This window comes from Bemisia tabaci, chromosome 5, assembly GCF_918797505.1.
Source record: "Bemisia tabaci chromosome 5, PGI_BMITA_v3".
In the NCBI taxonomy this organism is placed as follows: domain Eukaryota; kingdom Metazoa; phylum Arthropoda; class Insecta; order Hemiptera; family Aleyrodidae; genus Bemisia; species Bemisia tabaci.
Genome location: NC_092797.1, coordinates 25,828,181 through 25,854,997, shown reverse-complemented (window position 1 = coordinate 25,854,997; position 26,817 = coordinate 25,828,181). Strand labels below are relative to the sequence as shown.

General features: G+C 40.2%; 2 protein-coding genes across 2 annotated transcripts in view; both read left to right on the top strand.

The window, feature by feature from the left end:
* Positions 1-22,599, top strand: part of LOC109037431 (uncharacterized) — a 105,248-nt gene extending 82,649 nt beyond the window's left edge. Inside the window, exon 2 of the mRNA XM_019052094.2 lies at positions 18,608-22,599. Coding sequence (XP_018907639.2) covers positions 18,608-21,571 — 2,964 coding nt within the window. The 3' untranslated portion in view covers positions 21,572-22,599. The remainder of the gene's footprint in view (positions 1-18,607) is intronic.
* LOC109037433 (somatostatin receptor type 2) overlaps positions 1-26,817 on the top strand; it is a 259,262-nt gene that overhangs the window by 143,394 nt on the left and 89,051 nt on the right. The gene's annotated exons all lie outside the window — the stretch shown is intronic.

Sequence of the window (26,817 nt, the reverse complement as noted above, 5' to 3'; positions counted from 1 at the left end):
ATAGGATTAAATAGCATAACAATCGATGCATCGCAATTCACGCCACGCCACTGCGTAACACGCTTTAAGGCCTGGATACACGCTCAAATTTCCGACAATTTCCGATCAAAATGACAAAAATGGCGGTCAAATTTTTGCAAACCGCAAAAATTTGATGATAGATGGTGCGCACCAGTCACCATTTGATCGAGAATTTATGGAAATTTAAACGTGTATCGAGGTCTTCAGGTGATTTTTTGCGGGTGGATTTGGTCGTTCTTCCACCAGATCGCGGCGGGGCTGCAAACCGAAGGAGAAAAACGCTCTTCTGCAGTCAAGAACTACACTCAGCTGCTTGATGAATTTTGGCCAACGTTTGCATCCATTCACTTTTCAGCCCACCTCGAAAGGTGGGCCGAGAATTTTGGATGTGGCCGTCACTAGCCCGTTCCAGACGCTCAAACTGGAGTTTCAGTCTGGCATTGATGCAGGTGTTGACCGTTGAACCGCAAAGGCCCCAGGGCTGATGCCCTTTGAACGAAAACTCCGAAACTAACAATGGAGAATTTGCATACAAATTTTTAATTGCTTCATTTAAAAGTGCTCAAAGAGCTGATTTCACAGTATTTTTTATTATTTTTTTCTGGTACAGGAAATAGTATAAAAATAGATTTAAAAGTGAGAAAATGCACCGCCTAGTGACGTTATCTGGCGGCATTTCCCATTTGAACACATGTATTTTAGCATATTAGATCATTTTGTCGTATCTCCTCCAATAATTGTTTAATTAATGAACCAAGGGTATCCTCGTGTTCAGATTACGCAGTAGTTTCCACTTAAAGACAAAATTCATCGAATTTCAGACACCTGCAAATTCTCTGTCACCGTTGGGTATTTTTTTTCAAAATTCCATTTACTTGTCTTTCGGATTGCACACTGATTGTGAGATGAGCAAAGTTGTTGACTGAGAGAAGTTATATTATTCTGTTTCAGCCAACTTTGCAACCTTTAAATGGAGTTACGTGTTTCATTTGTCCGGGACTTTGGTCATAATTTCTTTTAGCCTAGATTCATCCATTTATTTAGTTATTGTGATTGTTTTAGAAGCATTTTAAAACAATCATACTTACGTGAGGGGATAAAAAAACAAAAAAAAATTATTCTAAATGCATTTATCATAATACTCTCATTATCACTGCACTTTCCCCTCTTTTCTATGTGACTATGATGTAAAGTATCTGTGCGTGATTTTTCCTCTCGCAGCGAGAAGTTCATAACATAGAAGCGAGCATGTCGGGCGCTCTACACTGAAGAGGTCATTCGTTGTTTAACATTCGCTCTTTTTCCCCAACTTTTCTTCATATTTCATAATGCCCCAGGCTGAAAGAAAGTTGGAAAAATAAAACTCGTAACTGAGGAGAAACCAACTTCCTGACACAGTAAGCACCCCCTTTCGAGCAATCTGCGCTCGGAATTTTACAAGTTGTGGAAAATCACTTGTAACATAAGTGCGGGGCATGAGATAAGCCCCCGAAGGTGAAGTTTTCTCGAATGCAATGCATTTTGCAAGGGTTAATCAAGGAGAGTCCTTGAGAAGTACCCATGCGAGAGCACAACGCAAATACTGCGGTGCTGAGGAAAAACGCCGTATGAACAATCGAGCGTTGCCAAATCTCCTTCGATAAAATGTTCGTTTTTGCGGTAGGTTATGAATATTCTTCCTTGAAATTTTCAGGAACTTCAGGTAAAATTGCGAACGAAATTATCTGAAAAATTGGAAGGAAAATATTCCTATAAGTTTTCCAGGAAATTCGTGTTTTGCAAAAGGAAATTTGGCAACGCCTAAAGGTTCATACGGCGTTTTTCCTTAGCACGGCAGGATAGGAGGCAAGTTTGCACCGGCAGTGAGTGGAGATTTTCACTTGGGCACCTCCCCATTCATATTTCTGGTCGCGCAGCAGCGTGGTTATTATCAACTGTAAATGTGATTCAATGCAAAATGAACAAAGAATCGGGGAAACTGTTATCCCACGCAGTGAGGACTAAGACGGCGTTGTCTAAATGCCCCGCATAATGTTAAATTCCCTCCTAACTTATATTAGCCGATCTATATGTGAAATTAAAAGACTTTTTCTCGTGCTAGAATGCTCTTTCATACTTTAAAAAATAAAAATACACTGATTGAAAAAATCAGAGTCGCGAGCGATACATACACAATGAGCGATAAAATGTATCATAGAAAATAGTGAAAAGGACTCTTTTTCTGAGCGTCAATTATTGCATATTGCGTTCGTTATTGCAAAAGGCAGATAAGGATGTTGTTTTTATTTTTTTGGACGTATTTATGCTAAAAGAAACTATGTGCATTACTGGGTTCGCGTGCAACATGGTTCCTTTCAGCATAAATACGTCCTTTTGTCTCCCATGCACTAACTTTTATTATATTTTTTTCAATGTTTAAGCCGATGAATGTCACCCATTGAATTGAAATGATACAAAAGATAATGTTGCCTTTGAATTTGTATCTGAGGAGATTGGCATTAATCGTGGCTATAGAAAGGAAAATTTAAGGAAGGGAGGTAAATAGAAAATCATTTCAAGCAGCGCGAAGCGTCAGGGCAGGTTTAAAAACTTTGCTCCTTCTCTACCCTCCGTGCGGATCTTTAGTTAGAATATAACAATTAAAGTATAATTAAGTAACAAGAACGGAGGGAAATCCATGGAAGAGAGAAGGAGAGATGGGGAAACTATGTGATGTACCGTGTTGAAAAGTTGAAGAATATTTTGTTGAAAGCCTTGATCAATTCTTTCACTTATAGCTTGATAGGACAAACAATTAGGTAATGAATGTGTCGTTTTTTTCTTCGTTTGTATTGAGAAACTCGTTCACTTGAAATGCAGAGAGATGTGCTAACCTTTGCTCTAAAAACTTGTAATTCAGTGAAATTATAGTTTGCGATTAGAGCCCTTTCTTGAAGTTAAATATTTATTGCTTAAGATTGAAAAAGAAGAACATGAAATAGGGGTGTAAAGAAACTTTTTCTGTTTTGTTGTAATGGGAGTATCAAAGGTTACCCATGAGTTAGAAGTGACAAAAGCATCATGAAATAATTCGTAACAATTATAACAAAAATCTACATTCACGAATTTGAGCGATTGCATGTCACTTGTATATCATTGATAACACATTTTTCACCTAACCTCAAACGTTCCCTACTTTCGTATAATATAAATCGTATGTATAATTTTCCTTGAAAGTTTTTTAGTTTAGTTCTGTACAGTTTACATCGTAACTGAGCAAACATACAGAATTCACGTGACAATGGTGCAAGACAGCAGGTGGACAGGTTTCAGGCACTTTCACTTCAATTACAAAAAAATTACTCTGTAAATGATTCCGTGCAAAGGACTAAGGATTAACATGATACAAGAGAAATAGCATTGAAAAAAGGGAGAAGAAAAAAGTCATGGTTTTGACATATTTTACCGCGTCCTTGCCTTAAAATCGGTCAAAAACTGCAACATTTCCTATTATACATTTTACAATTCTCTAGTGATTTTTGTTTTTTTGATTCCCTACAAATAATCGCGCATTATCATCACCCTACACAAATTTCACCCATATTAAGTTAAATTTACTCATAAATATATCATTATTTCAGAGATTTCTTCACATAATGAAACTCCGCATAACCATGTATTGAAACTCAGGAACGGAAAATGCTATTGTTTAAAAAAAAAAAATATGATTGAAAGTACCTAACGAATTATCAGTGTTCCATTCGAGCTCTTTGTTGATAAGAGTCGAAACGTTGACATGAAGAAATTCTTAGCATCTGGTGATAATTTTTACCCTCGCGCTGATGATTTTAAGAGTTTGACGGTGAATTTTTATTGAACGGTAAAAAGTACCCTCTTATGTTGGCTATACCCGCCATTAATTAAGAGTCCATTGAAAAGTCACAAATACGAGAATTTTAACCTCAATATTTCTCAGTATCAGCCAGGCACATCTATAAAACGACTCTGAATAAAACGTATGTTATCGGTCCAAAACAAGCTGACATCAGCGCCTCCGTTCCTTGCTCTCAAATCAAAAGAAATCTGGCGTGGGTAATTCAAACACGGCCTCTCTCCCCCCACCCCATTTCCTTCCTGTGCCTCGCCTCCCGCCAACCCCGACCCCCGCCCCTTCCACCCTCATCCCTGTTTTTTCAGGACTCGTAAAGCCCTCTTTTTTCCCGGCGTTGATTAAGAAATACCTGTTAATTCGGCGTGACGCAGTTTATGCGTTTTCGGAGCAGCCGCCCACGAAATCTTAATCAACTTGATTCAAGATGGATCAAAGGCGGAGTAATCATCAATGGCCTGGCGTGCTTTGCGATATATCGATTGATCTACCATTTCAACCAACGGGAAAGGATCGATAGACAGGGTGTTCGCAACGAGCACCCGAATAATCGATTCTTTACCTCGCACTGGTAATCATCTCCGATGGGGGCGAGAGTGTGTCTGCGTATTTTACGACCGGTCGCCGTGAGTGACCGGCATAAAAAGCAGCTCCAGATGAAAAGCCCAGTTGAACAAGAACCACCTATCTCCAATTGAAACCCGGAAACAAATACGTGGTTCTCGGGCTGAGGCGCGCGGGTGAAGCGTGTGTGAAAGAGCTTCAAAAGTTACGTCCGGAAAAGAGCCGTTGATTTTCAATGGCTCCCCTACGATTCTGAGCAACCTCCGATTCCTGTCTTGTCCGTGGCTCGAGAATTAACTATGTAAATACACGGCCGAGCCCGGTGATTTTCTGAATCAACGCTCGTCAGGAAGTGTTGCTCGTGTGCGCGGGTGGGAGCGTTTCCTTTGGGGCTTAATCAGGGCTTCCGAGAATGAGAAATTAAGGAAGTTCCTGGATGTGAAAAATTGGTGCCGCCGCGCCGTGGTGAGCTCGAAAGTTCGAGGTTAAATTTTAAGGCGGCTCTTGAAGATATTCAGATTTAAGAACTGCCTCAATTTCTCATTGAAACGGAGGGCTCTAACGGATTTGTAGTATGTGCAAAAATTGACGATAAAATCGTGATACAATAGTTTGAAACAGTATTTTGAAAGTTATTCCTAAACTTTGTTTTTTGAACGTTGGTATTTACTTCCATCTTTTTTCAGTGAATTTATAATTTTCATGTTAATATCCTAGTGGATTATTCACTCTCCCTTTATCTTTCCTCCTCGCCCTTTAATAATTTTTCTCCTCCTCCTCCTCCTCCTTCTTCTCTTCTTCTTCTTCTTCCTCTTCTTCTTCTTCTTCCTCTTCTTCTTCTTCTTCCTCTTCTTCTTCTTCCTCAGTCCATAGTCGTCCTTGGTTCCGAAGGCTTCCCACTTTAAAGTGGAAAAATTTCTAAAATTCGACAGAGTTTTTCCACTTGATCTCAAATCCCATTATTTTTCCTAACTGAAGCTGGAGCATTCCACTGCAGTGTTCTAGTTATGGTAACGATGAAATGTCTCCTTCCAAAATGATGAAGTCAAAGTTTTTCCAATGCAAAAAATACCTCCTGATCCCAAAAAAACGCTGTCTCAAAATAGTAGCGTCAAGGGTATAGGTGTATCTCCCGGAAATACTCAACATTTCCAGTTGCACCAGCTGACCGCCGGAAACACTCTCTGACTGCCCCCCTCCCCCCCCCCCCCCCCAAAGTTGCAGTGACAAGTGAATTTTTTTTTTTATCGTCAAATTTTTAGGGGGAGTTTTTTAGGATTGGGGTGCCTACCGCCACCTAGAATTATTATCCATTTGACGCTGTAACTTCAAGTTTTCATTATTTTTTACTGTATTTCGGATTTTGTACAAAAAATTATCCTCGCGATGACGTCTAAAGAAAATGTATTCTGAAAATCCAAATAAGTAATTTAAAAATATCGTAAGTCAGTCCAAGAATCCTTTTATCATCGATTTGGATCCCGATCAGCCGTGAAGTGGGCGGCTAATAATAAAACCTGAGACGTGATACCTGTTCGGTGACGTTATTTTTGTGGCCCTTAAAATTGACCCAATGACCTACTTTTCCTTGATGTGAGCATTAAATCATCCCACATTTCCCACTACTTATAATGACACAACCTAAATCAAGGGTTTCTTTTCCAAACATAGACTTTCAATACACATGTCTTAATTTTCTGTAACCTCAAAATTCCTCAAAAAGTAGTTTCCTCAATTTAACCACGAGACCGTGAATATTGCAATTATTGAATCATGAATCGTGCCTTCTTCTCAACTTCAACAAGAAAGAAATTATTTTCAAGCGAAACTCATTAAATCTGAAACTGATAATGATTGTATAAGTTATAAGACTGAAAGGTGCCTCTACTTTTACAGGGTCGAATGTTCGTTCATGAAACAATTTAAATTTAGATCCAGAATTGGAACTCATTTCTGAGATCCCAAAGTTAATTTGTTCCTGGTTTCGGCTCCCACTGAAACTCCATCCCTTTCAGTGTGCGCTGAGTTTGGTTACACACACAAAACTACCAAAAAGCCAGTAGCTGACGAAGTACATAGCTTACAATTAATGTGCTCCCCGAATCTGGAGGGCGATTTGATTTTACGAGGAGGACTTAAGTTCAACTCCCTCTACCCAACCATACCATTTCGACGGCGCAACTCCAGGAACTTGTTTAACTTGGTTTGCCACGTTACAGACTTCTGTCATACCTCATTTTTAAACGGTGAAAACTGAACGTTATTTCTTGAGAACGTGCCTGATATTTCTTTTCTATGTGGAGGATGGGTAACAACACTCATCTTTGTTTAACGCTGACTGAAGAATGTCACGTTATATTTAGCACTCTAAAAAGGACGCTCGCCTCGAAAACTGGGTGTTTTTTATCGTTGATGAAAAACTCAAAACTTCACTTATCACTCATCGTTTAAACGAAAATTACTGTTGACTGCTGGAAGTAGGTAACTCTTATACTTCTGCGCACTTTTTGATTCTGATACGGGACCTCTCATTTTTCCTTGAATTTCAATTCTGGTTTAGATCTTTATGAGAAAAGTCGTAAGTCACCGCTATGTTTGGATTGGATTCGATCAGTCAAATTCAACCAAAATTTTAATTTGTCAATTTTCACGCTCCGATGATTGCAGCTTCTATTGTAGTATGCGGAGAGGGATCGGTCATTACCAAATTTCATCGGATGATTTATTTTTCTACAGGAAAATGGTTATGCATATTCTTTTGAGGATTTCAGGGAGTTTACTTCGCGTCATAGAGGAAATTCTTCGAAATTTTCAAAAGAATCTTCGCCACCAGTAAAAAGAATAAATCAACCAATAAAATTTGGCAATGGCTGATATGACCTGATTACTTTCTGTTTACCTAGTGTCGTCCAGTTCAGGTTTTACAGAAGAGAATTTTTGAGACCGAACAACTCAAATGTGCTTCTATTCGTCACTGATCCATTTCTGCTAAAAATTAAAGCTAAAACAGTATTTTAGCATTATTTGCTCGATATTTCGACCAACTCAAAGGTTTGCCCTGTACAGCAATGCCGTAAAGTGCAATAAGGACAAAGCTTTACAGAAAACCAGCCGTCGCGCCGGGAGACAGCACCGTGGTCGTTATTATGTCGTCGTTCCCTTCATGAAAAAACGTAACTATATTCCTACGTTGCCAAATTTTCTGTTATAAATCGCATTGCTATGAGGAGAATTTTAGGCATCTCCTACTTAAAATTTTCCTGATTTTTCTTCTCATCTCTCGCAAAAATCGGAACAATCTCGGGGGAAAAATTTCACCGGTACATTATTGAGAAAAGCTGAATTATTCGGGTCAATTTTGCAACCTCGGAGTGTAGCTACGTTCCTTCGTCCGAGGAACGACGATGTCTCTGCTGCCGTGCTAAGGAAAAACGCCGTATGAGCATTTAGGCGTTGCCATATTTCCCTCAATAAAAAAGAATTCTCTAGGAAAATTCTGAATGGTTTGCCTCCGATTTTTCAGAAAATTTATTTCGCAATTTAATCTAAAATGTCTGAAAATTTCAAGGAAAAATATGCACAACTTTCTTCAAAAATACATATCTTATTCGGGAAGATTTGGCAACTTTCCGATGTTCATACGGCGTTCTTCCTCAGCGAAACCAGCCAACAGTGTTGCTGTGGCCGCAGCGCGTCGTCCTGAGAATCCTATTTGGTAAGTGCATCTTACCGCCCCTTTTACTACGCTTACTTTTATACGTGAGAGCGTAAAAAGTTTATTATTTCAACTGCCCGGGAAACAGATGCTGCTCTAGATGTAGCCGTTCCAGCCAGTGATTTACAGTCGTGCACTTCCCTGATTTATGGCCGGGATTCGCGACCTCGTGGGACCTTCTTGGACCACTCGTAACGGAGTGATATTGCCGTCACGCTCCGATCAATCCTAAATGAACCGATTTGTTTATTTGTTTTTTTTATTTTTTCGCGGTTCAACTTATTGATGACTCCTTTCATTGGTCATACATTGATAAATTCAAATGCGCTCAGAAATACGGCTCAAAAAGGCTAGAGTCACTTTATACTGAGAGTTAAGACAATGTGAATCCATTTCTGATTGGTTCCCGTATTTTAGGCCTCCACAGTGTCACTAACGGGAATAAATATTACATTTTCACCAATTGCAAAGATTATAATCTGAAAGGGACTGGGGAATTACGGGTTCGGCAAGGAACAAGTGGAATGAGAGAAGGAACAGAAAAAGGAATTTGAAAATGAGCCGATCAAAGATTACGAAAAACTATCAATTTGCCCTGGTAAGAAGTGGCGATAGGAGCTGTGTTTCAAAATACCATAGGAGTTCTTATAGCCGACTAAAAAAGGCTATTGAAAATCATATAGCAAGCTATATAAAGTGGAGCAAATCATATAGCCGGGCTATACGAAGTTATAAAAAAGTATACAGTCGGGCTATAGTTCCTATAGCCGGGCTTTACACTTTATCGCCATTGGCTATAAAAGGCTATAATAAATTGCGTAGAAATCCGTGTGCATTGGAAATCATTAAGTTTGATACGGAACTACCTTAATATTTACAAAACACACATTATATTTTCCTTTAAAACATATTTTTTTTCATCAATTAAAATGAGAATAATCCATACAGAGTGTGCAAACATTTCAAAATCACGAGTTGAAAAACGCTGACTCCGCAAGATTAAATATTAGAGCCTAACACAAAGCGGAGCGGCGACGCACTGGCGCCTACAAACCTAACAGGGATACTTCACGCATTGCGCAATGCGTGAAGTATCCTTGTTAGGCTTGAAGGCGCCAATGCGCGTTTCCCGCTGGCTGCCCGCCCGCCGCGCCGCGCCGCAGCGTACCACGGCGTCTGAAGCAACTATTTCATACCAGAGGTATTGCACAGTATCATAAGAGATTGAAGGCGCTCCAATATATTAAAAATGACAGGCATCCTTCGAAAGTACGGAGCATTCCTCGCAAAATACATCAAGATACTACGGCACAAAAAGAGAGCGCTAGTCCAAAAACTAACTAAGTCCTAGTATCCGTATTTATTGCCGTTTAGCATAAACTTTATCGTCTGGCTGTTGCTTAGTTGCCATCGGCTATAAAAGGCTATAAGAAATTGTACAGCCGGCTACAGAAGCTATTAGAAATCTTACAGCCGGCTTTAGGTCTATGGTATTTTGGAACACTGATTTTACTGCCAATTTTTACCAGGGTGTGTAATCTTTATTCCCGTTTGTGACTCCATGAAGGGGGGCGTGTCTTAACACTGAGTATCAAAGGACTCTAGAAAAGGCCTGAATGCTTATCAGTGCTCTCATTCCATGTCCGTTAAAATTCAAAAGTTCTGGGATTCGGAAGCTCCAATTTCTTCCATGCCAAAAAGCATGTTTTGCACCTCGAGAGATATGGTAAGCAGGTCCCAAGCCTTCGAGGATGCCTGTGAAAAATAACGGATGCTCCATTGAAAATACAGTGCAGATCCGCTATTTTCACATTTTCGAATTCATCAATTTCAATTTTTCAATTTTTTTGCCCAAAATATTTGTAACGACAAAAAACTAAATTGGCGACACTTCAATTTACATTCTCGTGAATTTCTCCGGACACTTTTTCTCAATTCAATCCATCCCAATAATTTCCCAGAATTGAAGTTTATTTTTTCGTCTGATTTTTCTTTTTCCAACGAAAATTCTTTCCGCAAAGTTGGGAAAAAGCATATTTTGCACCTCGAGAGATATGGTAAGCAGTTCCCAAGCTTTTGAAGATTCCTGTAAAAAATAACGGATGTTCCATTGAGAATACATTGCAGATCCGCTATTTTCACATTTTAGAATTCATCTCTGGATGGGGTCCGTGGAAGAGGTTGGATTAAATATGCGCCGGCTTCCCGCCACTTCATCATCTGTTCAGTCGCGAACGAGCAAACACCACACACTTTACAGTACACAATACACAATACACCTCCCACACCAGCGTGGCCGATACCATCGACTCACGGCTTAGCGCGCGTGTATACAAGGCATTAAATGTATGCATCCCTACATACTCCACGAGCACTTGTGTATTTAATGTTGCTTGCACTCGCGGCGAGTTCAGCAAGCAGAGGAGTCGATCTTTTTTTACAACACCTTTAATCGAATTTACCTCCACTGATGCCGTAAACTCAAACACTCGCCGCACAATGTGCAGGAAACCTGTTTTCTAAAGAACTATCAAGTTGATTATTGAAGTTCATGGACAAAACAAGGGACCCGACAAAGCGAAAATGGAGCGATCCAATAGGTTGAAATGGGTGAGTGTTACAGACTAGGGGGGAGGGGGGTGATGGACTAACTGTAAAAGTCTCTCGTAGGTTGTCGTTAATTAGTCTGTTACTTAGCTCATTTGTCCATTGCAACCATCCGTTTCCACCATCAGGATCGCTAAATTTTCTCTTTGACTTCTTGATCTATGGCTTATGCCTATCAATACTAATGAATCATCTTGCTAGAAATATCTGTGGTATAGGAATCACATGAACGTTAAGCAGTCTATTTATCTCTAAATTGGGCCTACTATAAAATAATCTATTTCTGTAGTGGATGATTTAACGTTAAACTTAGTCCGATAAACGCTGAGTTTGGGGTGATTTTTAGGACCGCATTGCTACGCAGTGTGATCAAGTCATAATTATTAAGCAAGTGAGTCATGTGGGCATATTCAACTGAAAGAGGGAGACATTGTGACATGATGAGCTCTGTCAAGTATATATTAGGGTGCCTCTCAGAGCCCAAGTCACGGTGGAGATAGTTCATTTTGATTTAAATACCACCTTGGAGGCTTTGAGATTAAATGCAGGGGGATAATATAACTATGAGGCTTGGCGTTCAATGGAACCTTGGGTGGTTTTTACAGATGCTTACCATTTCTGCATCATTATTTTTCCTACGTTTCTACAATTAAAGTAATTTACGGACACATTTTAATCATAGCCCTTTTCATTCATCAAGTTGAAATGAAACTTCCGCATGGATACTTTGCAAACCGATTTAACACTCATTTCGAGTTTCTGACATTTTCCGCGCGGTTCTAAGTACCTTAATCTTTTCACATAGCAAATCCGATAATTACGTCGTTAAAAGTATGCACTCATGTAAGTTTATATTGTTTCTAGTGCATGCAAGCAATCCACTTTGCTTCCCAGATGAATGAGCCTGGCGACTAGCTACAGCGGGAGAAAAGTTAGGGGAATTTTAGCGGAAAAACAAATACCGTTCTCGGGTTAGCACTTTCACCAGACCGCGTTATGGAAATTGGAAAAAAAAAATGAAAATTGGTTTGCGTTTTTAGGGTTTCTAATTTGTGTGCTCGCTCAGTTCGCTGTAATTTGTTGAAAGCTTTAATCTACTTATTTAGACAGGAATCGCTGTGTGTTACCGTAAGTCCGCAGGCGCACAAAATAGGTACACATTTTAGGTTACGTCACAAATTATTTTTAACCTTTCAACTTTTGTGTCCTAGTTTACAGTTGATTCATAGCTCAGAGAAAATTCTTAAAGAAATAAGAGACGCAAAAATGGTACCGTGGCTTTCCACGGTTTTTAAACCAGACAACTTTCAATCACGTTCATGTTTCTAAGTGAGAAAGTGATTGGGAAGATTGCCAGTTTCGTAACAAATTTACCATCTAACAAAGACTTGAAGAGAAACTAAAAGAAGCAGAAAAAAGATTTATTCAAGCCTTTGAATGTATCCTCCTACCAGCGAGTTCTATTAAAAGCCGTCTTTTCTTTATCTATTATGTAAATGCAGTGAATAAATAACCGTCTGTGCTCGAGTGAGATCAATGTATGGTGATGCAGGATTTATTGGGGTAGATTTGTCGCATGTTTGAATGTTCCCATCGACATTACTCTCCATAAAACCGAAGACAAAAAAAATTACTAACGGCATGCAAAGGTAACGCAGCAAATGGGTCACTCTCTTTTTTCCTTCAGAATCTACTCAAAAATTTTTTTGTACAATTTTGATACTTGACAAAACTCACCTAAAAATCAGAATGTTCCGTTAAAAATTTTAAAAGAGTCCTATGTAACACATACACAGAGAGAGAGAGAGAGAGAGATGTTTTTTTTTAAAATTGCTGTAACATTTTCTAAAATTTAGATATACATTTATTTTACATATCGACGGTGCAAGTCGACAATCACATAACTCGGTTTGCGACGTCGCAGACTTCCTGTCATACTTTATTTTTTAAACGGAAAACAACTCAACGGCGATTCTTTAAAACCACCGTGATTTTTCTTCTCTGTGCGAAGAAAATTCTGCATAAACTTCAATGAATGATGTCAATTTGTTCTCCTTTAAAAAAAATAACATAGAGGCGGAGATTTTCAGACACCGCAAACGAGTTATGTGATTACCGACTTACACCGTCGATATACATACATATCCTAGCAAAACTGGAATCTCCGGGGAAACTTTAGTTCTTTTCAATGGGAGTAAAGTCACACCTCGGAGGCAGTTGACGACTAGGTAGAAACGAAAGTGTTCTGTTTTGAATTATCTCATAGTGATTTTGTATTGCACAGCAATGTTGACAATGAGATGCTCGGAAACAAAATAATAGGATACTTTAACTTCTAAAGTTTTTTCCCTTTATCTTTCATTACTTAAAGATACATATTTTTTCCGGGCCTCGAATTGGCAAAACTAAGAAATTAACTTAATGCGGATGCGCCCAACTGAATTCTTGCCAACAGAATAATTACCTCTCTTCCGAGAAATTCGGGCTAATGGGACAAATCTTAACATCAAATATTAGATAAAATAGAAAAACTGCCCTGTCCATATACCCTAAATGAGACGTGTCTCAATTGCTGATATTCACCCAAACCGTTCACCTTCGCCATGTGGCTTGAGCATAGTTCTACTCTACGTGTGACTTTTAGATGAGAACTTGCCTCATTTTGATAATATTTTTCTCTCACATCATCACTGACGTAATTTAAAAGTAGCCACCATCCCCACTCCCCCAAAACTCACTTAACCCGTGCATCTGACTAATGATACGAATTTTATTAACATTAGCGCGTCTGAATTTCCCACGGGTACTGTCATATAAAGTCTCTGCTAATTGTGAAGGCTTACGTGGAAATGGACTCCGTGCAAACCTCCCCTAATTTCAAAACTTACTCGACCACAGTTAACGAACATGAAGAGTACGTGCGAAATCTGGTCACATACTCTGAACCCATCTTTTTTCCTCAGCGAGGCGCTTGACACTACGTTGTTCTCTATTTTTACAGCCCTCACGTTGCTCCCCCTCCCCCTCTCCTTGCGAAGAATCAAGCCAGACGCCAGCCCGCGGTTTCTAAAACGCATTAAAGCTAATGAAGTGAGATCCTAACCGCAAACACAACATTTTGAAAGTGCATCAGCGAGTACGGCGTTGTTGTCAAGTTTAGATTTTAAAGAATTGCCTTAGCTTTGAGCTCTTGCATAAAAGAATAATTTCAGCCACTCTGGCTGTATTCCAGAAAATTAAACGGAAAATGCAAAAGTTATACCCTGGAATTTAAAACTTGCTGATCGGCAGTACGTGTTATCTTCACGTTTACGACACATAAAAAATTTCGTGCTTGTTGACCAGCAGGGTGATTGCTGCAATGTTCCCCTCATCGATGAAAAGCAAAGAAATCTTAATCGATTGTTAAGTTGTATTATTCGATATCTCTGAATGTTTTTTATCTAATGGAGTGGCTATCGATCATCGAAGGTCGACTTATCAATTATCTGGTCCTATAAACATGGCAACGAGGATTGATTTGAACATAATCAACCAATCGTGTGGCTCCACTCTACCTTTAGTCAGAGTCTCATTGTGTCTTACGAGTTTAAAAAAAAAAAATTGACGATTGGCCTGCTATTCAAGGATTGAATTGCTCAAAACGGGAGAGTTTCTCGAACAGTTTCTGCGACCTAAAGGCTGAATACGTTACTCAGAGAAATGAAATAAAGGTTATTCTCAAAAGTGACTTACACATGAAGGAGGTCTATCGGTGCCTGATCTCTTGAGTTTTGTCTCCTCGGAACATTTTCGGGCAATGTTTTGTCACTGCGATAAAAATGTGCGAAGGAAAATTCTTCCATATTATGATTTGGTGACTGACGTCAGCGCGACACTCCGACAAGGTAACTCTGTCGAATTTTTTTTGATGGATTGATGCACCACTTTCAATCACCAAGTTGCACGCTGTACATGCTGTACCCTAAATCGAGGAAGATAGTATTTCCGCTAAATCCCTCGCACAAATCACGAAAAAATGGATCGCTGATTTTAACAATTAAATTGTTAAACATATGTCCGACATGTTTCAAATGTACATTTTACAGTAAGGGGAAGCTAATTTAACCACGGAGGTGGTTTTTTAACCACCACATTTAACAATTAACATGTTTTTATTGTAAAATCTACAATGAAACATGTCGGGCACTTCTTCTAACTACAAAGTTGTTAAATCAGCATCATTTTTCCGTGATCGCCACAGCAACGAATCGCCCGAAAAACGCTCAAGGATACAAGGCCTTAAAAATGCTGTCCGCGGTGCAAAAGAAATTTTAAAAAATATGTTCTACGTGTTTCAAATGCACATTTTACATAGGGGTGGTTGAATTAGCATTTTCTTATTGTAAAATCTACATTGAAACATGTTGGACACTCTTTCAAACTACAAAATTAATTAACAATATCAGTGATCATCATAGCAACAAATCGTCCGAAAAACCCTCAAAGAGACAAACCCCTAAAAATTGTGTCCGCAGCGCGAAAGGAATTTTTGCAACGCAGTGCAGTGTGCAACTCACCTACATCCCGTTTGAAACGACCCCACGTGTTAACTAGTTTCCCCCTCCGATGCCGCAAAGCCGCTGCGAACGGGATGTTTTTGATAAGATTGTACGATGATGAAAAACTGTGCACTTTGAATCGTTATTACAAAGTTCCGCGGAGGCATAAAGTATTTACATGTGCAACTATATTCCCAGATTTTACTCACGATCGGATGAGCCGCAGGCGCCGCCGAGGAGGTGCGTTTCCCACTCCTCTTTTCCGCACCTGACGTAAATTTTTATCGAGAGCCTTTCCAGTGCAGGAGTTTCTGAAACTTTCCGAGTGTTACTTTTTTACTGCGAGCTTTTAACGCTGGTATAAAGTGACGAGCCCGCAACTAGAACAACCGTTGAGAGAAAGTTAGAATTTGACACTTTGCCGCTACGTGTATACTTCGCTTTTAAAAACGTTAGATTCTTAAGGCGTACAATGCATTTTTGTCGAGATTGTACAAGAAGATTATCGAAACTTTTTGTATGTTAATTTATCTGCTTTCGTCGATTGAAATTTGTGGGGTTTTTGGAAATGAAACGAAACTAGGAACTTTTGGAAATGAAACTTAACTTGTGAACTTAAAAGTGTCTCATTGGACTGCATTTTGCAATTTGGAACTGCAGTATTTTGCTCCGTTTAGAAACGACGTATGCACCATTAGTTTCTCTTATGCTTATGAGTGTTTTACGGATGAGCTAAAAATTGTAGTTCCAAATTGCAAAATGTAGTCCAATTTCATTTCTTATCTATCATGTACAAATATCTTCTGAGTGGTAGCTATGGTGGTATCTTATGAGTGGTAGACAGTTTGAGGAAGATTTCGACGAAGACGCTTTGTTTGAAGATCTTTTTTTATTACATGCAATTGAAATATGATTAAAAGATTTGACGCTAGAAAATTGCGAGCTTTCTTAATTATGGAAATAGTGGATTGAGACTAGTCTCTGTCGTGTAGATGTAATTTGACACATGAATCAGTGCTTTCCTTTCAGTTTGACATTGTCAATGTTTAGTTAGGTATTTTACCTTTTAATGCTCAATTTCGATTTAAGGTGTGAATCATTTCGATTGAGTATTCACTTATGTCAGACGAAAAATTAAAAGGGATTTCTCTTTTTCCTCTATTCTGGATAATCGAGAGGAAATCTCCAGCGAAGTTGAGCGCTTTGAACTCAATACCTTTCATGGTTCGTAACGATCATATTTCCTGTAAGTGGGTCAAAGATTGTATTAAATATAATTTCTCATGTGAATTTCTCAGTATCTCCCTCATAAAATGTAAAGAAATAAGGAGACAGTTGAGCTCAATTTCATTACCGGAACTTAGAGCTCTTCAAGTAGGTAACATTTAAATAAATTTCCACGAGGAAAAGTTTCGCATTGCAAAAGGAGAAAATATCTGCGATGTACCCCCCAGCAACTTCCTTCCTCTTATTGATGTGAAGATATTAGTTTTGAAGTTGAAACAAAACTCGGAGTAGTTAAATTGAAATTGTTTATTCTGCGCCACTGAACTGCAAATGTAATAAATAAATCTGAAAACAAAAAGGATTATTTGGATGAGGTGGAGAGGAACCTTTCTCTTATTACCTTTAGTCTTCAACAGGAGGCCCTAATCACACCTCCTTCAGAAGAATTGTTAGACATTTATCATGAAATGGCAATATGACATAAAACTGCGGACAACGCAATGCAAAAAGTGCTGACAGAGAGGTTTGAAGGAGTGAATTAAAAACACTCCAGGTTTCAAATAGCGTTAAATTCCTCGAATACTTGTACATGAAAACATGATCCTTCCAGCAGTAACATTATTGGCATTTCACAGATTGTGCAAGATTTATGGTTAGTGAATAGATATTTGGAAATCGTGAATTACAGATTTCATATTCATGTTGCCGATCAACGTAATTTGGGAACTTCATAAATCTAGAGATAAACATAAAATTAAATTAGGTAACAAGAGATCTCATAGACCAGAAATTAGTATACAGCATTGCTTTCTAAATTAGAATTACGTTATACTTTCCCGCCATTCCCTGGTAAAAATTGGCAGTAGAATCTGTGTTCCAAAATACCATAGACCTACAGCCGGCTGTAAGATTTCCAATAGCTTCTATAGCCGGCAACACAATTTCTCATAGACCTTTATAGCCGATGACGAGTAAGCAACAGCCTGCCGATAAAGTGTATGCTAAACGTTACTAATTACGGATGCTAGGACTTGGTGAATTTTTTGACTACCGCTCTCTTTTTGGGTCGCAGTATCTTGATTTAATTTGCGAGGAAAGCTCCGTTCTTTTGAAGCATGCCTGACATTCCTAATATGTTGGAGCGCCTTCAGTTTCGTATGATACTGTGCAATACCTCTGGTGTGAAATAGTTGCTTCAAGCGCCGCGGTACGCTGCGGCGCGGCGGGCGGGCAGCCAGCGCTGAACGCGCATTGGCGCCTACAAACCTAACAGGGATACTTCACGCATTGCGCAATGCGTGAAGTATCCCTGTTAGGTTTGTAGGCGCCAGTGCGCCGCTGCTCCGCTTTGTGTTAGGCTCTTATATTTTATCTCGCGAAGTCAGCGTTTTTCAACTCATGACTTTGAAATGTTTGCACACTCTGTATGGATTATTCTCATTTTAATTGATGAAAAAAAATATGTAGTAAAGGAAAATATAATGTGCATTTTGTAATTATTAAGGTGATTCCGTACAAACTGAAGGATTTACAAAGCACAAGAATTTCTACTCTATTTCTTATAGCCTTTTATAGCCGATGGCGAAAAAGCAACAGCCAGACGATAAAGGGTAAAGCCCGGCGATAGGAACTATAGCCCGGCTGTATAATTTTTTATCGCTTCGTGTAGCCCGGCCGTATGATTTTTTCCACTACCTACAGCCAGCTATATGATTTTCTATCGCCCTCTTCAGTCGGCTATAAGAACTCCTATGGTATTTTGAAACGCAGCTCCTATCGCCAATTTTTACCAGGGTTAGGCGCGAGAGGCTCATTTCCAATGTAATCATTTTCTTGTAGGTAAATGGAAAATAATGTGTTTAATTTTTCTATGACTCAAAAATGTGTCACGGGCCAGGTAGTCGCACTGCAGTGCCTCTCAAAAGCCTTTATGTGGGGTCATAGTGCGACGTGATAATTTGACACTTGTGTATTTTTTTGACACATTAAACGTTGTCACTGTCAATGTATGAGATAATCAAGAACAATTTCTAATTCGATGACTTTGCTTGTTTGTTCTAACAGATATTGCCTTGGGTCGTCTTCCTTGTGTCAGCAGACTCGGAAATCAGTGACGAGACAGGCAACTACGACGAAGTCAGTAAATCTGATAACCTGCGACTTGACCTAGACGAGTTTCTGAAGACTTATCCAGTCGGCTCCGGAGAAGTTGTCACAGAGGATGGGCACATCAATCATTACGACAGTGGATTCGATCATAAAGGACCAGGCTCCAGTCATCCAGGTCACTTAGGGCATCCAGGACATCCGGGACACCCAGGACCTCCAGGGCATCCAGGTCACCCAGGTCATTTAGGTCATCCAAGTCATCCGGGACATCCCAGTCATCCAGGACACCCGAGTCATCCAGGGCACCTAAGTCATCCAGGACACCCGGGACATCCGGGTCACCCAGCTCACCATCCATCATCTGGCGGTGGCTTCGTCCCCAGCAACGGTGGATTTGTGCCTAATCATGGCTTGTCTTTCGATGCTGACCTCGAGCGACTCAAAGCAGAGAGACAACTAGAGCAAACTATATTACACGGAGGTGGGGGTCATGGTTTCATACCTAGTAACCCTCATCCACCATCTTACACCTCCGGCTACAGACCGGAGCATGTAGGACCTAAAAAAGTCCCGTACAGAAACAACTATGAAGGAGGCGGCCCAGGTCCAGGAGCAGGTCCGGGACCAGGGCCAGGCTCTTATCCAGGCAACGAAGGACAGGGCTTTGTTCCCTCCGGTGGCCAGAGTTTCAGCCCTGGTAGACCAGGTAAAAATCTAGGACCGAACTACAAGAATGTAGCAAGTCCTGGTGGACCGTTGCCTCCACCTAGTGGTAGTGGTTTTCGTCCGAATTCCCCCAGTGGTTTCAGTAGCCCGTCCAGTGGAATTGGCTTCAATGGTCACGGGGGTCACGTAGCTGACAATGGTTTCAGAGGCCCAAGTTCCAATGGCGGCGGTAGAAACCCCATCAGCGGCCCAGGATTTCCATCCGGAGTAGATGATCCCAGTCTGAATTCGTTTGCCAGCGATTTCGACGATTACAGAGATAGCAATTCGGTCGATGGGCCTGGCCCGAGTGGGTTCGGTAGCCCTGGCGGCACGGATTTCGACGATACCTGGCGCGGCACTCCCACGCCGACACCTCTAGTGCCCACGCACAACCTAGTGCCCACTCATGTCCAGCCACCGACACATAATCTAAAGCCGATTATTCACAAGCATGTGTACGTGCACGCTGCCCCTCCGGACGACGACCCCCCGCCGAGGCCACCAGTGGTGTATCACTCCACACCCCCGAAACAGAACTACCAAATAGTGTTCATCAAGGCGCCAGCGCCTCCACCCCCCGCGGTTCCCGTCATACCACCCCCACCACAACACCAAGACAAGACGCTCATCTACGTGCTGCATTCAAAGCCTGAGGACGCTCCGCCCATCAAAATCCCGCCGCTGCCTCCGACCAAACCGAACAAACCCGAGGTCTTCTTCATCCGGTACAAAGGCAACAAGGGTTCCCGCGATGAGCTCAGCTTCCCGAACCTGCCTCCGGGCTTCGAGCTCCCGCCGTCCTTCTACCACCGTCGCTTCGGCCGACAGGACAAAAACCAGGTGCGACTTCCGCCACTTCCGGAGACCAAATACTCCGAGGAGAACCAATCCGAGGAGGCCGATCAGCCCTGGAGTGGCGAGGAATCGGGTCAAAGCAGCGACCAGAAACCGCTCTCCGAGCCGTCCAGCGCCGAGGAGTCGGACACCTCGACCTACCACGAACCTGGATCCAACTACAATGAGCCCACCTCCGAGGGAGAATCCACGCACGAGTCGAAGCGCATGTGGGAGGCGGAGTCAAAGTGGAGCTCCGGATCAGACACGGAGAAAAGCGACTCTAATGAGTCTAAATTAACGTGGGATTCCTCGACGAAAAAATCCGAGACCCCGTCTGTCTCTTCGGTTTGGAGCACTTCCTCGCCGAAACTCAACGAGCATCATACTCCTTGGACGGCCTCCACGACAAATTACGATGACATCAAAAGCTCGCGGAATTCCTCCCCGGGGTCTGATAGTGATACCTTTTGGAGCACTTCATCTCCATCGCTGAGCGCTCATCAAAGTTCCTGGGATGCCCCTTCAAAAAGTTCGGATGATAGACAAAGCTCCCGGACTAATTCTTCGCCGAGGCAAAGCGATACCGTAACTATTTGGAGCACCTCTTCTCCCGAGAATGAAGACGATCATAATTCTTGGAAAGCCTCCTCTGCTGATCATGAAGAGAAGCAAAGCTCTCGCAGTACTTCTTCTCCTAGAAAAGGCGAAAGCCTCAACCTTTGGAGCACATCATCTCCAAGAAAAAGCGATAGTCTCAATCTTTGGAGCACCTCGTCTCCAAGACATTTTGATAGTGAGAGTCCGTGGAGCACTTCTTCTCCGAGCCAAAATAGTAAAAAGAGCTCTTGGAGCACATCTCATCCACGACATGAGAGTCAGAGTTCTTGGGGAACCGCTTCCCCAAGATATGGTGATAGTCCGTCGTGGAGTTCAACAACTCAAAACTCAGACTCTCATCCGGCCATTGAAAAGTCCGCGGGTGGTGGAGGCGGGGGTATCCTCACGACGAAATCGTCTTGGAATACCGACACCACAGTCTACCGCGATTCGACGCTATCGGAGTTTCCCGATTCGAACCCCTCGCCATCTAGGTTTAAGAGTCAGTCAGAGTTGCCACCTAGCTCGACTACTTGGCGCGGGCCTGACTCCGTCTCCTCCGAGGATATGGCGAAAATGATGGAGAGAATCCACTCAGAAGATATCCTTAAAGTTGCGCCTAAGGTAGATACGGCTACTATGAGCTCCACCGAGTACTATAATGAAATTAATAATCTGAGGAAAAGTGACGATCTCAGAAGCGCCGAAAACGAGGAGAATTACGTCAAGGTCAGTTTTAAAGGGAACGTTGTTCCAAGGGGAAAGAATGCTCACTAGATACTTATTCTAATTCCATGGTGCTTCTCCTTAGTGTAAATATATTCGAGGAGGAGAGTTTCATGTGAATCTTCCATCACGTTAACATTCAGCAGTATGGTGACGAAAAATACGTCTTTTTGCCACTAAGTATGTCACTTGTCACTTTGATATTTTGAACGTTGGTGTGATATGGATTATAATATTATGAGGGTCCTTTTTTGTAATTTTTTTTTTTTTCAAAGTGATACATGCGCAAATATTTTGAACAAAAAGATTATTTAAATAAATGCATGAACAGCTTACGGATCGACGTACGAGTAGTTTCTAGACAGAGTGTGACTGATTTTGTCAATGTGCGTTGAAATTTAGTGTACTACTAAAATGAAAATGAAGTGATGCATTCTGTAATGAGAATCCCAGTTGTATAGGTGTACTAAATGTCAACGCACGTTGGAAAAAATAGCCATTTTTGTACTGCAATCATTGTAAGATCTACGCATTGTTTATCCAGTTGTTAATAGACTGAGATACAAAAAATAGCTGTAGTCGCCGTCGCCATGGTGAGGAGACATTTCATTCGCAGAGAGAAATAACATGTAAAATTGCAATGGAATTAGTGGTTGTTCTGGCCAATTATAATAAAGTTTCCAAGAAATTATGATCGCATGTAATTTTTGACTCCTTCTAATCTTCTCCGAAGTTCAATTTCAGAAAATATTATCATTTCGTGCAAGGAAACTTACCTAAAGGTTCAAGAAGAAGTCAGGTTTGAAAACCAACCTTGCCAAATTTGTTATGAGTAGAAATGTGGACACTGGTGAATCGGATAATGAAATTATTGAAGCCAAAATTCACATTTCAGCAGCCATCATTTATCACACGATAGGCTGGTAATTGAATGTTTTAACAATGAAATGCATGTGTATTTAGAATTGTTTTTCATGAGCTATGGCATTGCCATGTTGCCTTTTAAAAATAACTTGATGAGTGTCATGACATTTCATTTATAAATATGTAAAAATACGAATAAATGTTTTTTTACCAAATGTTTTATTAATTTTCCTTTGATCTATAATTCTATAATCAATGTTATCTATAGATTAATGCTTATTTTCATAATTCAACAAAAAAATTCTGAAACCATGATACGCCTATGAAGGAGCTGTCAGAGATGATTCCGACTGCATGTTTTTGGTTTGTGCTATTTATTTTATTTACGAAATGAAGATATTTTATCCGTTCTAAAAGTTCTTAATATACAGTAGGAAATTGCCTGACGTCATCGTAGTAACTCAATCTTTCAGATGATGACGAGCAAGAAACTTATTCCAATAAGCAAAAAATATAGGTAATGCCCAAAATGAAATAGAGGGTTGAACTAGAAAGCGAGAGGTGCAATACTGAAAATATGCAGTTTTCTGGAATTCAACATATTACTGACACTCAAACCAAAGATTTATTTTCACCACAAACTTCTGTCTTCGCTCAGATATGCATACGTACACAATTATGCATTTAATTGTTACAAAATTTAGCGAATTACCAAAAACACAAATTTGAGAAAGTTTCTGAAGACATAGGCGCTGTTGCAAAAATTATGTAACACGGAATAATAAGGATTAAAAATATGACGTACAGGTTTGATATAACAAGTAAATTTCACCAGTACCTAAGCTACAAAACACTATATAGCAACCCCTTTATTCAAAAGAGCTAAACACAATAAATTTAAGGTAACCTTTACAAAGGTGCTGGCCTCTTCTCTTGAAGATTCCAGTTAGTTTTTTTTTCTCTATGTTTTTCGTCTCTTTGAGCTGCAACACTTAAAAAATCGATTTTTCTGTCTGTGAAGCCATTGAGAAGCTCTTGCCTCTTTTTGGCACTGATCCTATTCCAATAAATTTTCTTCAAGCCGAACCTTTGACGTCTTCTCAAAGGCTGCAAGCCATCTTCATGGGAAACGCGGAAGGAACAGAAGAAGGAAATGTTATCTTGAACCCATTTTTTTCTGTCGTCTGCGTCAGTTTTTCCCCTTCATTATTTTCAGTTCAAGCGACAAATAAAAATGTGTAGGAAATCTCTGGATACTGAACGTAGTCTTAATATTATTACTGAAGTCTTTGGTGATCTTTAGTGTAAAATATACCATTTTAGCCTTGGCTTTCTTTGGAAAATTCCGTTCCTACCTGATTTAGTTTTGCACAGCAATAACTACTGGGAAGCTATGAAGTACACGCTCACGCCTATGCCACAATTTTAAATGATTAATTTTATCTCAATAGCATTTACTGTTAAAGTTAGCCTTAAAAAATTTGCACAAAAACTGTTAAAATATACCTACAAAGAAAATAACTATACATATATATTTCAAAGAGGTCACCAACAACAGTTTGCAAGATTCTAAACATCGCCTGTATTGCTACGGAACGCAAAATAAACTACAAAATAGGCAGTATAAAAGATCTAACAACCAACATGAATTTTGTATTAAAATTCACCAAAATAAAGTGACGAAAAACTAGTAAGTCGGCGTTTTTCACGTAAAAAAGAATAAAAGATATTAAAAAAATTATATTCTTTATAATTTACGAGCTTTTCGAACTTTTTAACATGAGGCATTTGTACTCATAAATCTTTTTAAGCGTGCCAGTAGGGCTCGCTTTTTGAAATCACTCGGATGTACCATAGTACAGCACACTGATCAACCAATGCTATTCAACGGGCCGTCCAAATATTTTTTTCCTCGGACCCGTTTTCTTGTCTTTGAACCATTATACTGTCAAGCCCTGATGGTCTCTTACCAAAAAACCGAATGAACTGCTAATTGGGAACCCTTGAGAACATTTTCCTGTCAAAACCGTATTATTTCATTTGACAAAAACCTCATAGAATCTTTCTTACGCTCGGAGGACTCAACTCTAGAACCTTCTTTCCCGCCAAAACTGTTTAGCCAATGAGCGTCTTGCACTGCAAGTGCAATCTGTGATGAGCCTCGTGACTCTTTATACCATGTACTAACCGTGGCCCCTGCAGAAATCCACTCAAACCACTGCAGTTATCTCCCGATATAGCTTTGGGTGTCAGGTTTCGAGCAAGGCAATAAAAGACGGCGAGAAGAGGGTCGCCTCGTCGAACCTATTATCTTCCACGCCCGATTAACCATTCACCGTGACGCCAGGATCCACCAAATTTTCACAAAAATTGTTTTCCGTCTCTTTAGCGAGTTTTTCCTTACTTTCCGTTAAAGTACAAATAAAAAGAGACCTCATTTGTAAAAATCGGCCGAATAGGAGAGAAGTTACAGTTCGAAATCCAAAGAGATTAACTCAACGCGATTTCGATGCACGGCAGTTCGCCCAAATCACGGTCGTGCGAAATGCCGCATATCAGCTTAAAATTAAGATAATTGGACGGAATCTTTAAAATCAATTTACATTCAACGTTCATGAATCAATATTTTCTCCCAAATTTAGCAAAAAGTACCAATTGATGCAAATAACAAAGACGTGAAAATAGTAGGTATGTGTCCAACATTTTAGTTATTCGGCACGCTTTTCCAACATATTCATGTTGGATTTTTCTGCTTGTTTTACATTATCTCGGCTCGGTGTAGACCATTAGATGGGGTCAGAAATTAAACAATTTTACATTTTTATTTTTAAAGAACTTTAGTTAACCTCCATAAACTTTAACGTATAGTCTAGTGGAGATATTAGACATTTTTGAGCTCTACTCAAACGTACCGTTTTGCGTATTTGTCAAGTCAATTTCCTCACTCGCTAAAAAGCCAGAGTCTGCGAGGAGCTTTGACCAATTACTTATGACACGTACGATTCAAAATTGAACAATTTTCACTGCATGCTCTGGATTTTTCTGACAAGTTTATAAATATGCATCTATCAGGAGAGAGGTAAATTTTTATCCACCTATGAGCTGCAGTATTCTCCGATTGTATAAGATTGTTTCCAATAGAGAGTCTGACTTAGGTACGTTGATTTTTGTTTTCTCTCCTAGTTACAATATATTGTTCCATAATGACAAGAAAAGAAAACATAATGCATGGCCGGATTTACCTACTTGCCGCCCATAGGCCGCCTGTATTTTGCCGCCTACTTCTCATTCATTTTGAAACATCAATGAAAACCATCAAGTGAACGTGTCGGAGGGGAAGGGTGCATAAGACGCGTTCACTCGTGTTGGACACATTTTTTGCGTAAGCCCTGTCAACACTACTAGCAAAAGTTCACGGAACTTCGCGCGAAAGTTCAGTTCCGTAAACCTATCTCTAATTGACAAGGCCTTTCATTTGTAAGAAATGAACTAAAAAATTAAGAAAGAACAAACATAAATGTAATTTAATAATTTTAACTTCCGCCGCCGTGCCACGCTGACCACACTGTATTTGGCGCAATGCGTGAAGTATTCATGTAGTCTTGTAGGCACTGTGCGTTTCTCGCCGCGCCGACCGCTGTTGACCGTACTGTTTGACGCAATGCGTGAAGTATTCATGCAGTCTCGTAGGCGCGAATATGTGTTACATACCGACCGCCGCGTCGAGGGCTTCTCCTTTTCATCTCAAGTCCTCGTCATCATTTCTCTTTGCGCCGCGCCGCGCCGCTCCAGGCCAAATTACGTGTTTGGTCTCTCTCTTAACTCAACTAATTAAAGGTGCCCAGTCTTTTATATCACCGAAATACGACAAAATTAGAAATTAATGAACTCTCAGGAAATGAGAGATTTTGTCACCTTTTCTTGTTTCTAATTTTTTTCTGAATTCGATTTCTGCATTTAAAAAAAAATGCAAAATTTGCCGCCCCCTAATTTTGCCGCCATGGGCCGCGGCCCATATGGCCACCCTCTTAATCCGGCCCTGACATAATGCACTTCTGTAAAACATCAACGTTAGTTCAGTCATCTACATCATTATTTTTATTCCTAAAAATAATAAGAAAGACTTAAAAACACGGAGATAGTTACCCGAATTTGTTTAGAATGAAGTTTTGGAGATGTTACAACTTATTTTTTTAAGAGTTTTGAGCTTTCAATTCCCTCTGCTACTTCATTTGCTTGCCCTCTTCACTTATTGTGGGTCACATTTTAAGAAGCCTCGAAATATTACCCTTTACAGTCACTTATTTCAGGAATTACAAACTTGAGGAGCAGTAAAAAGGTACACCATATTCTATCTTTGAGGAAATGAGAGTTTCTACAATCCAGTCAGTCTGTTTTTTTACAAGGATTACTTGTCCGATCCGCACTTTACG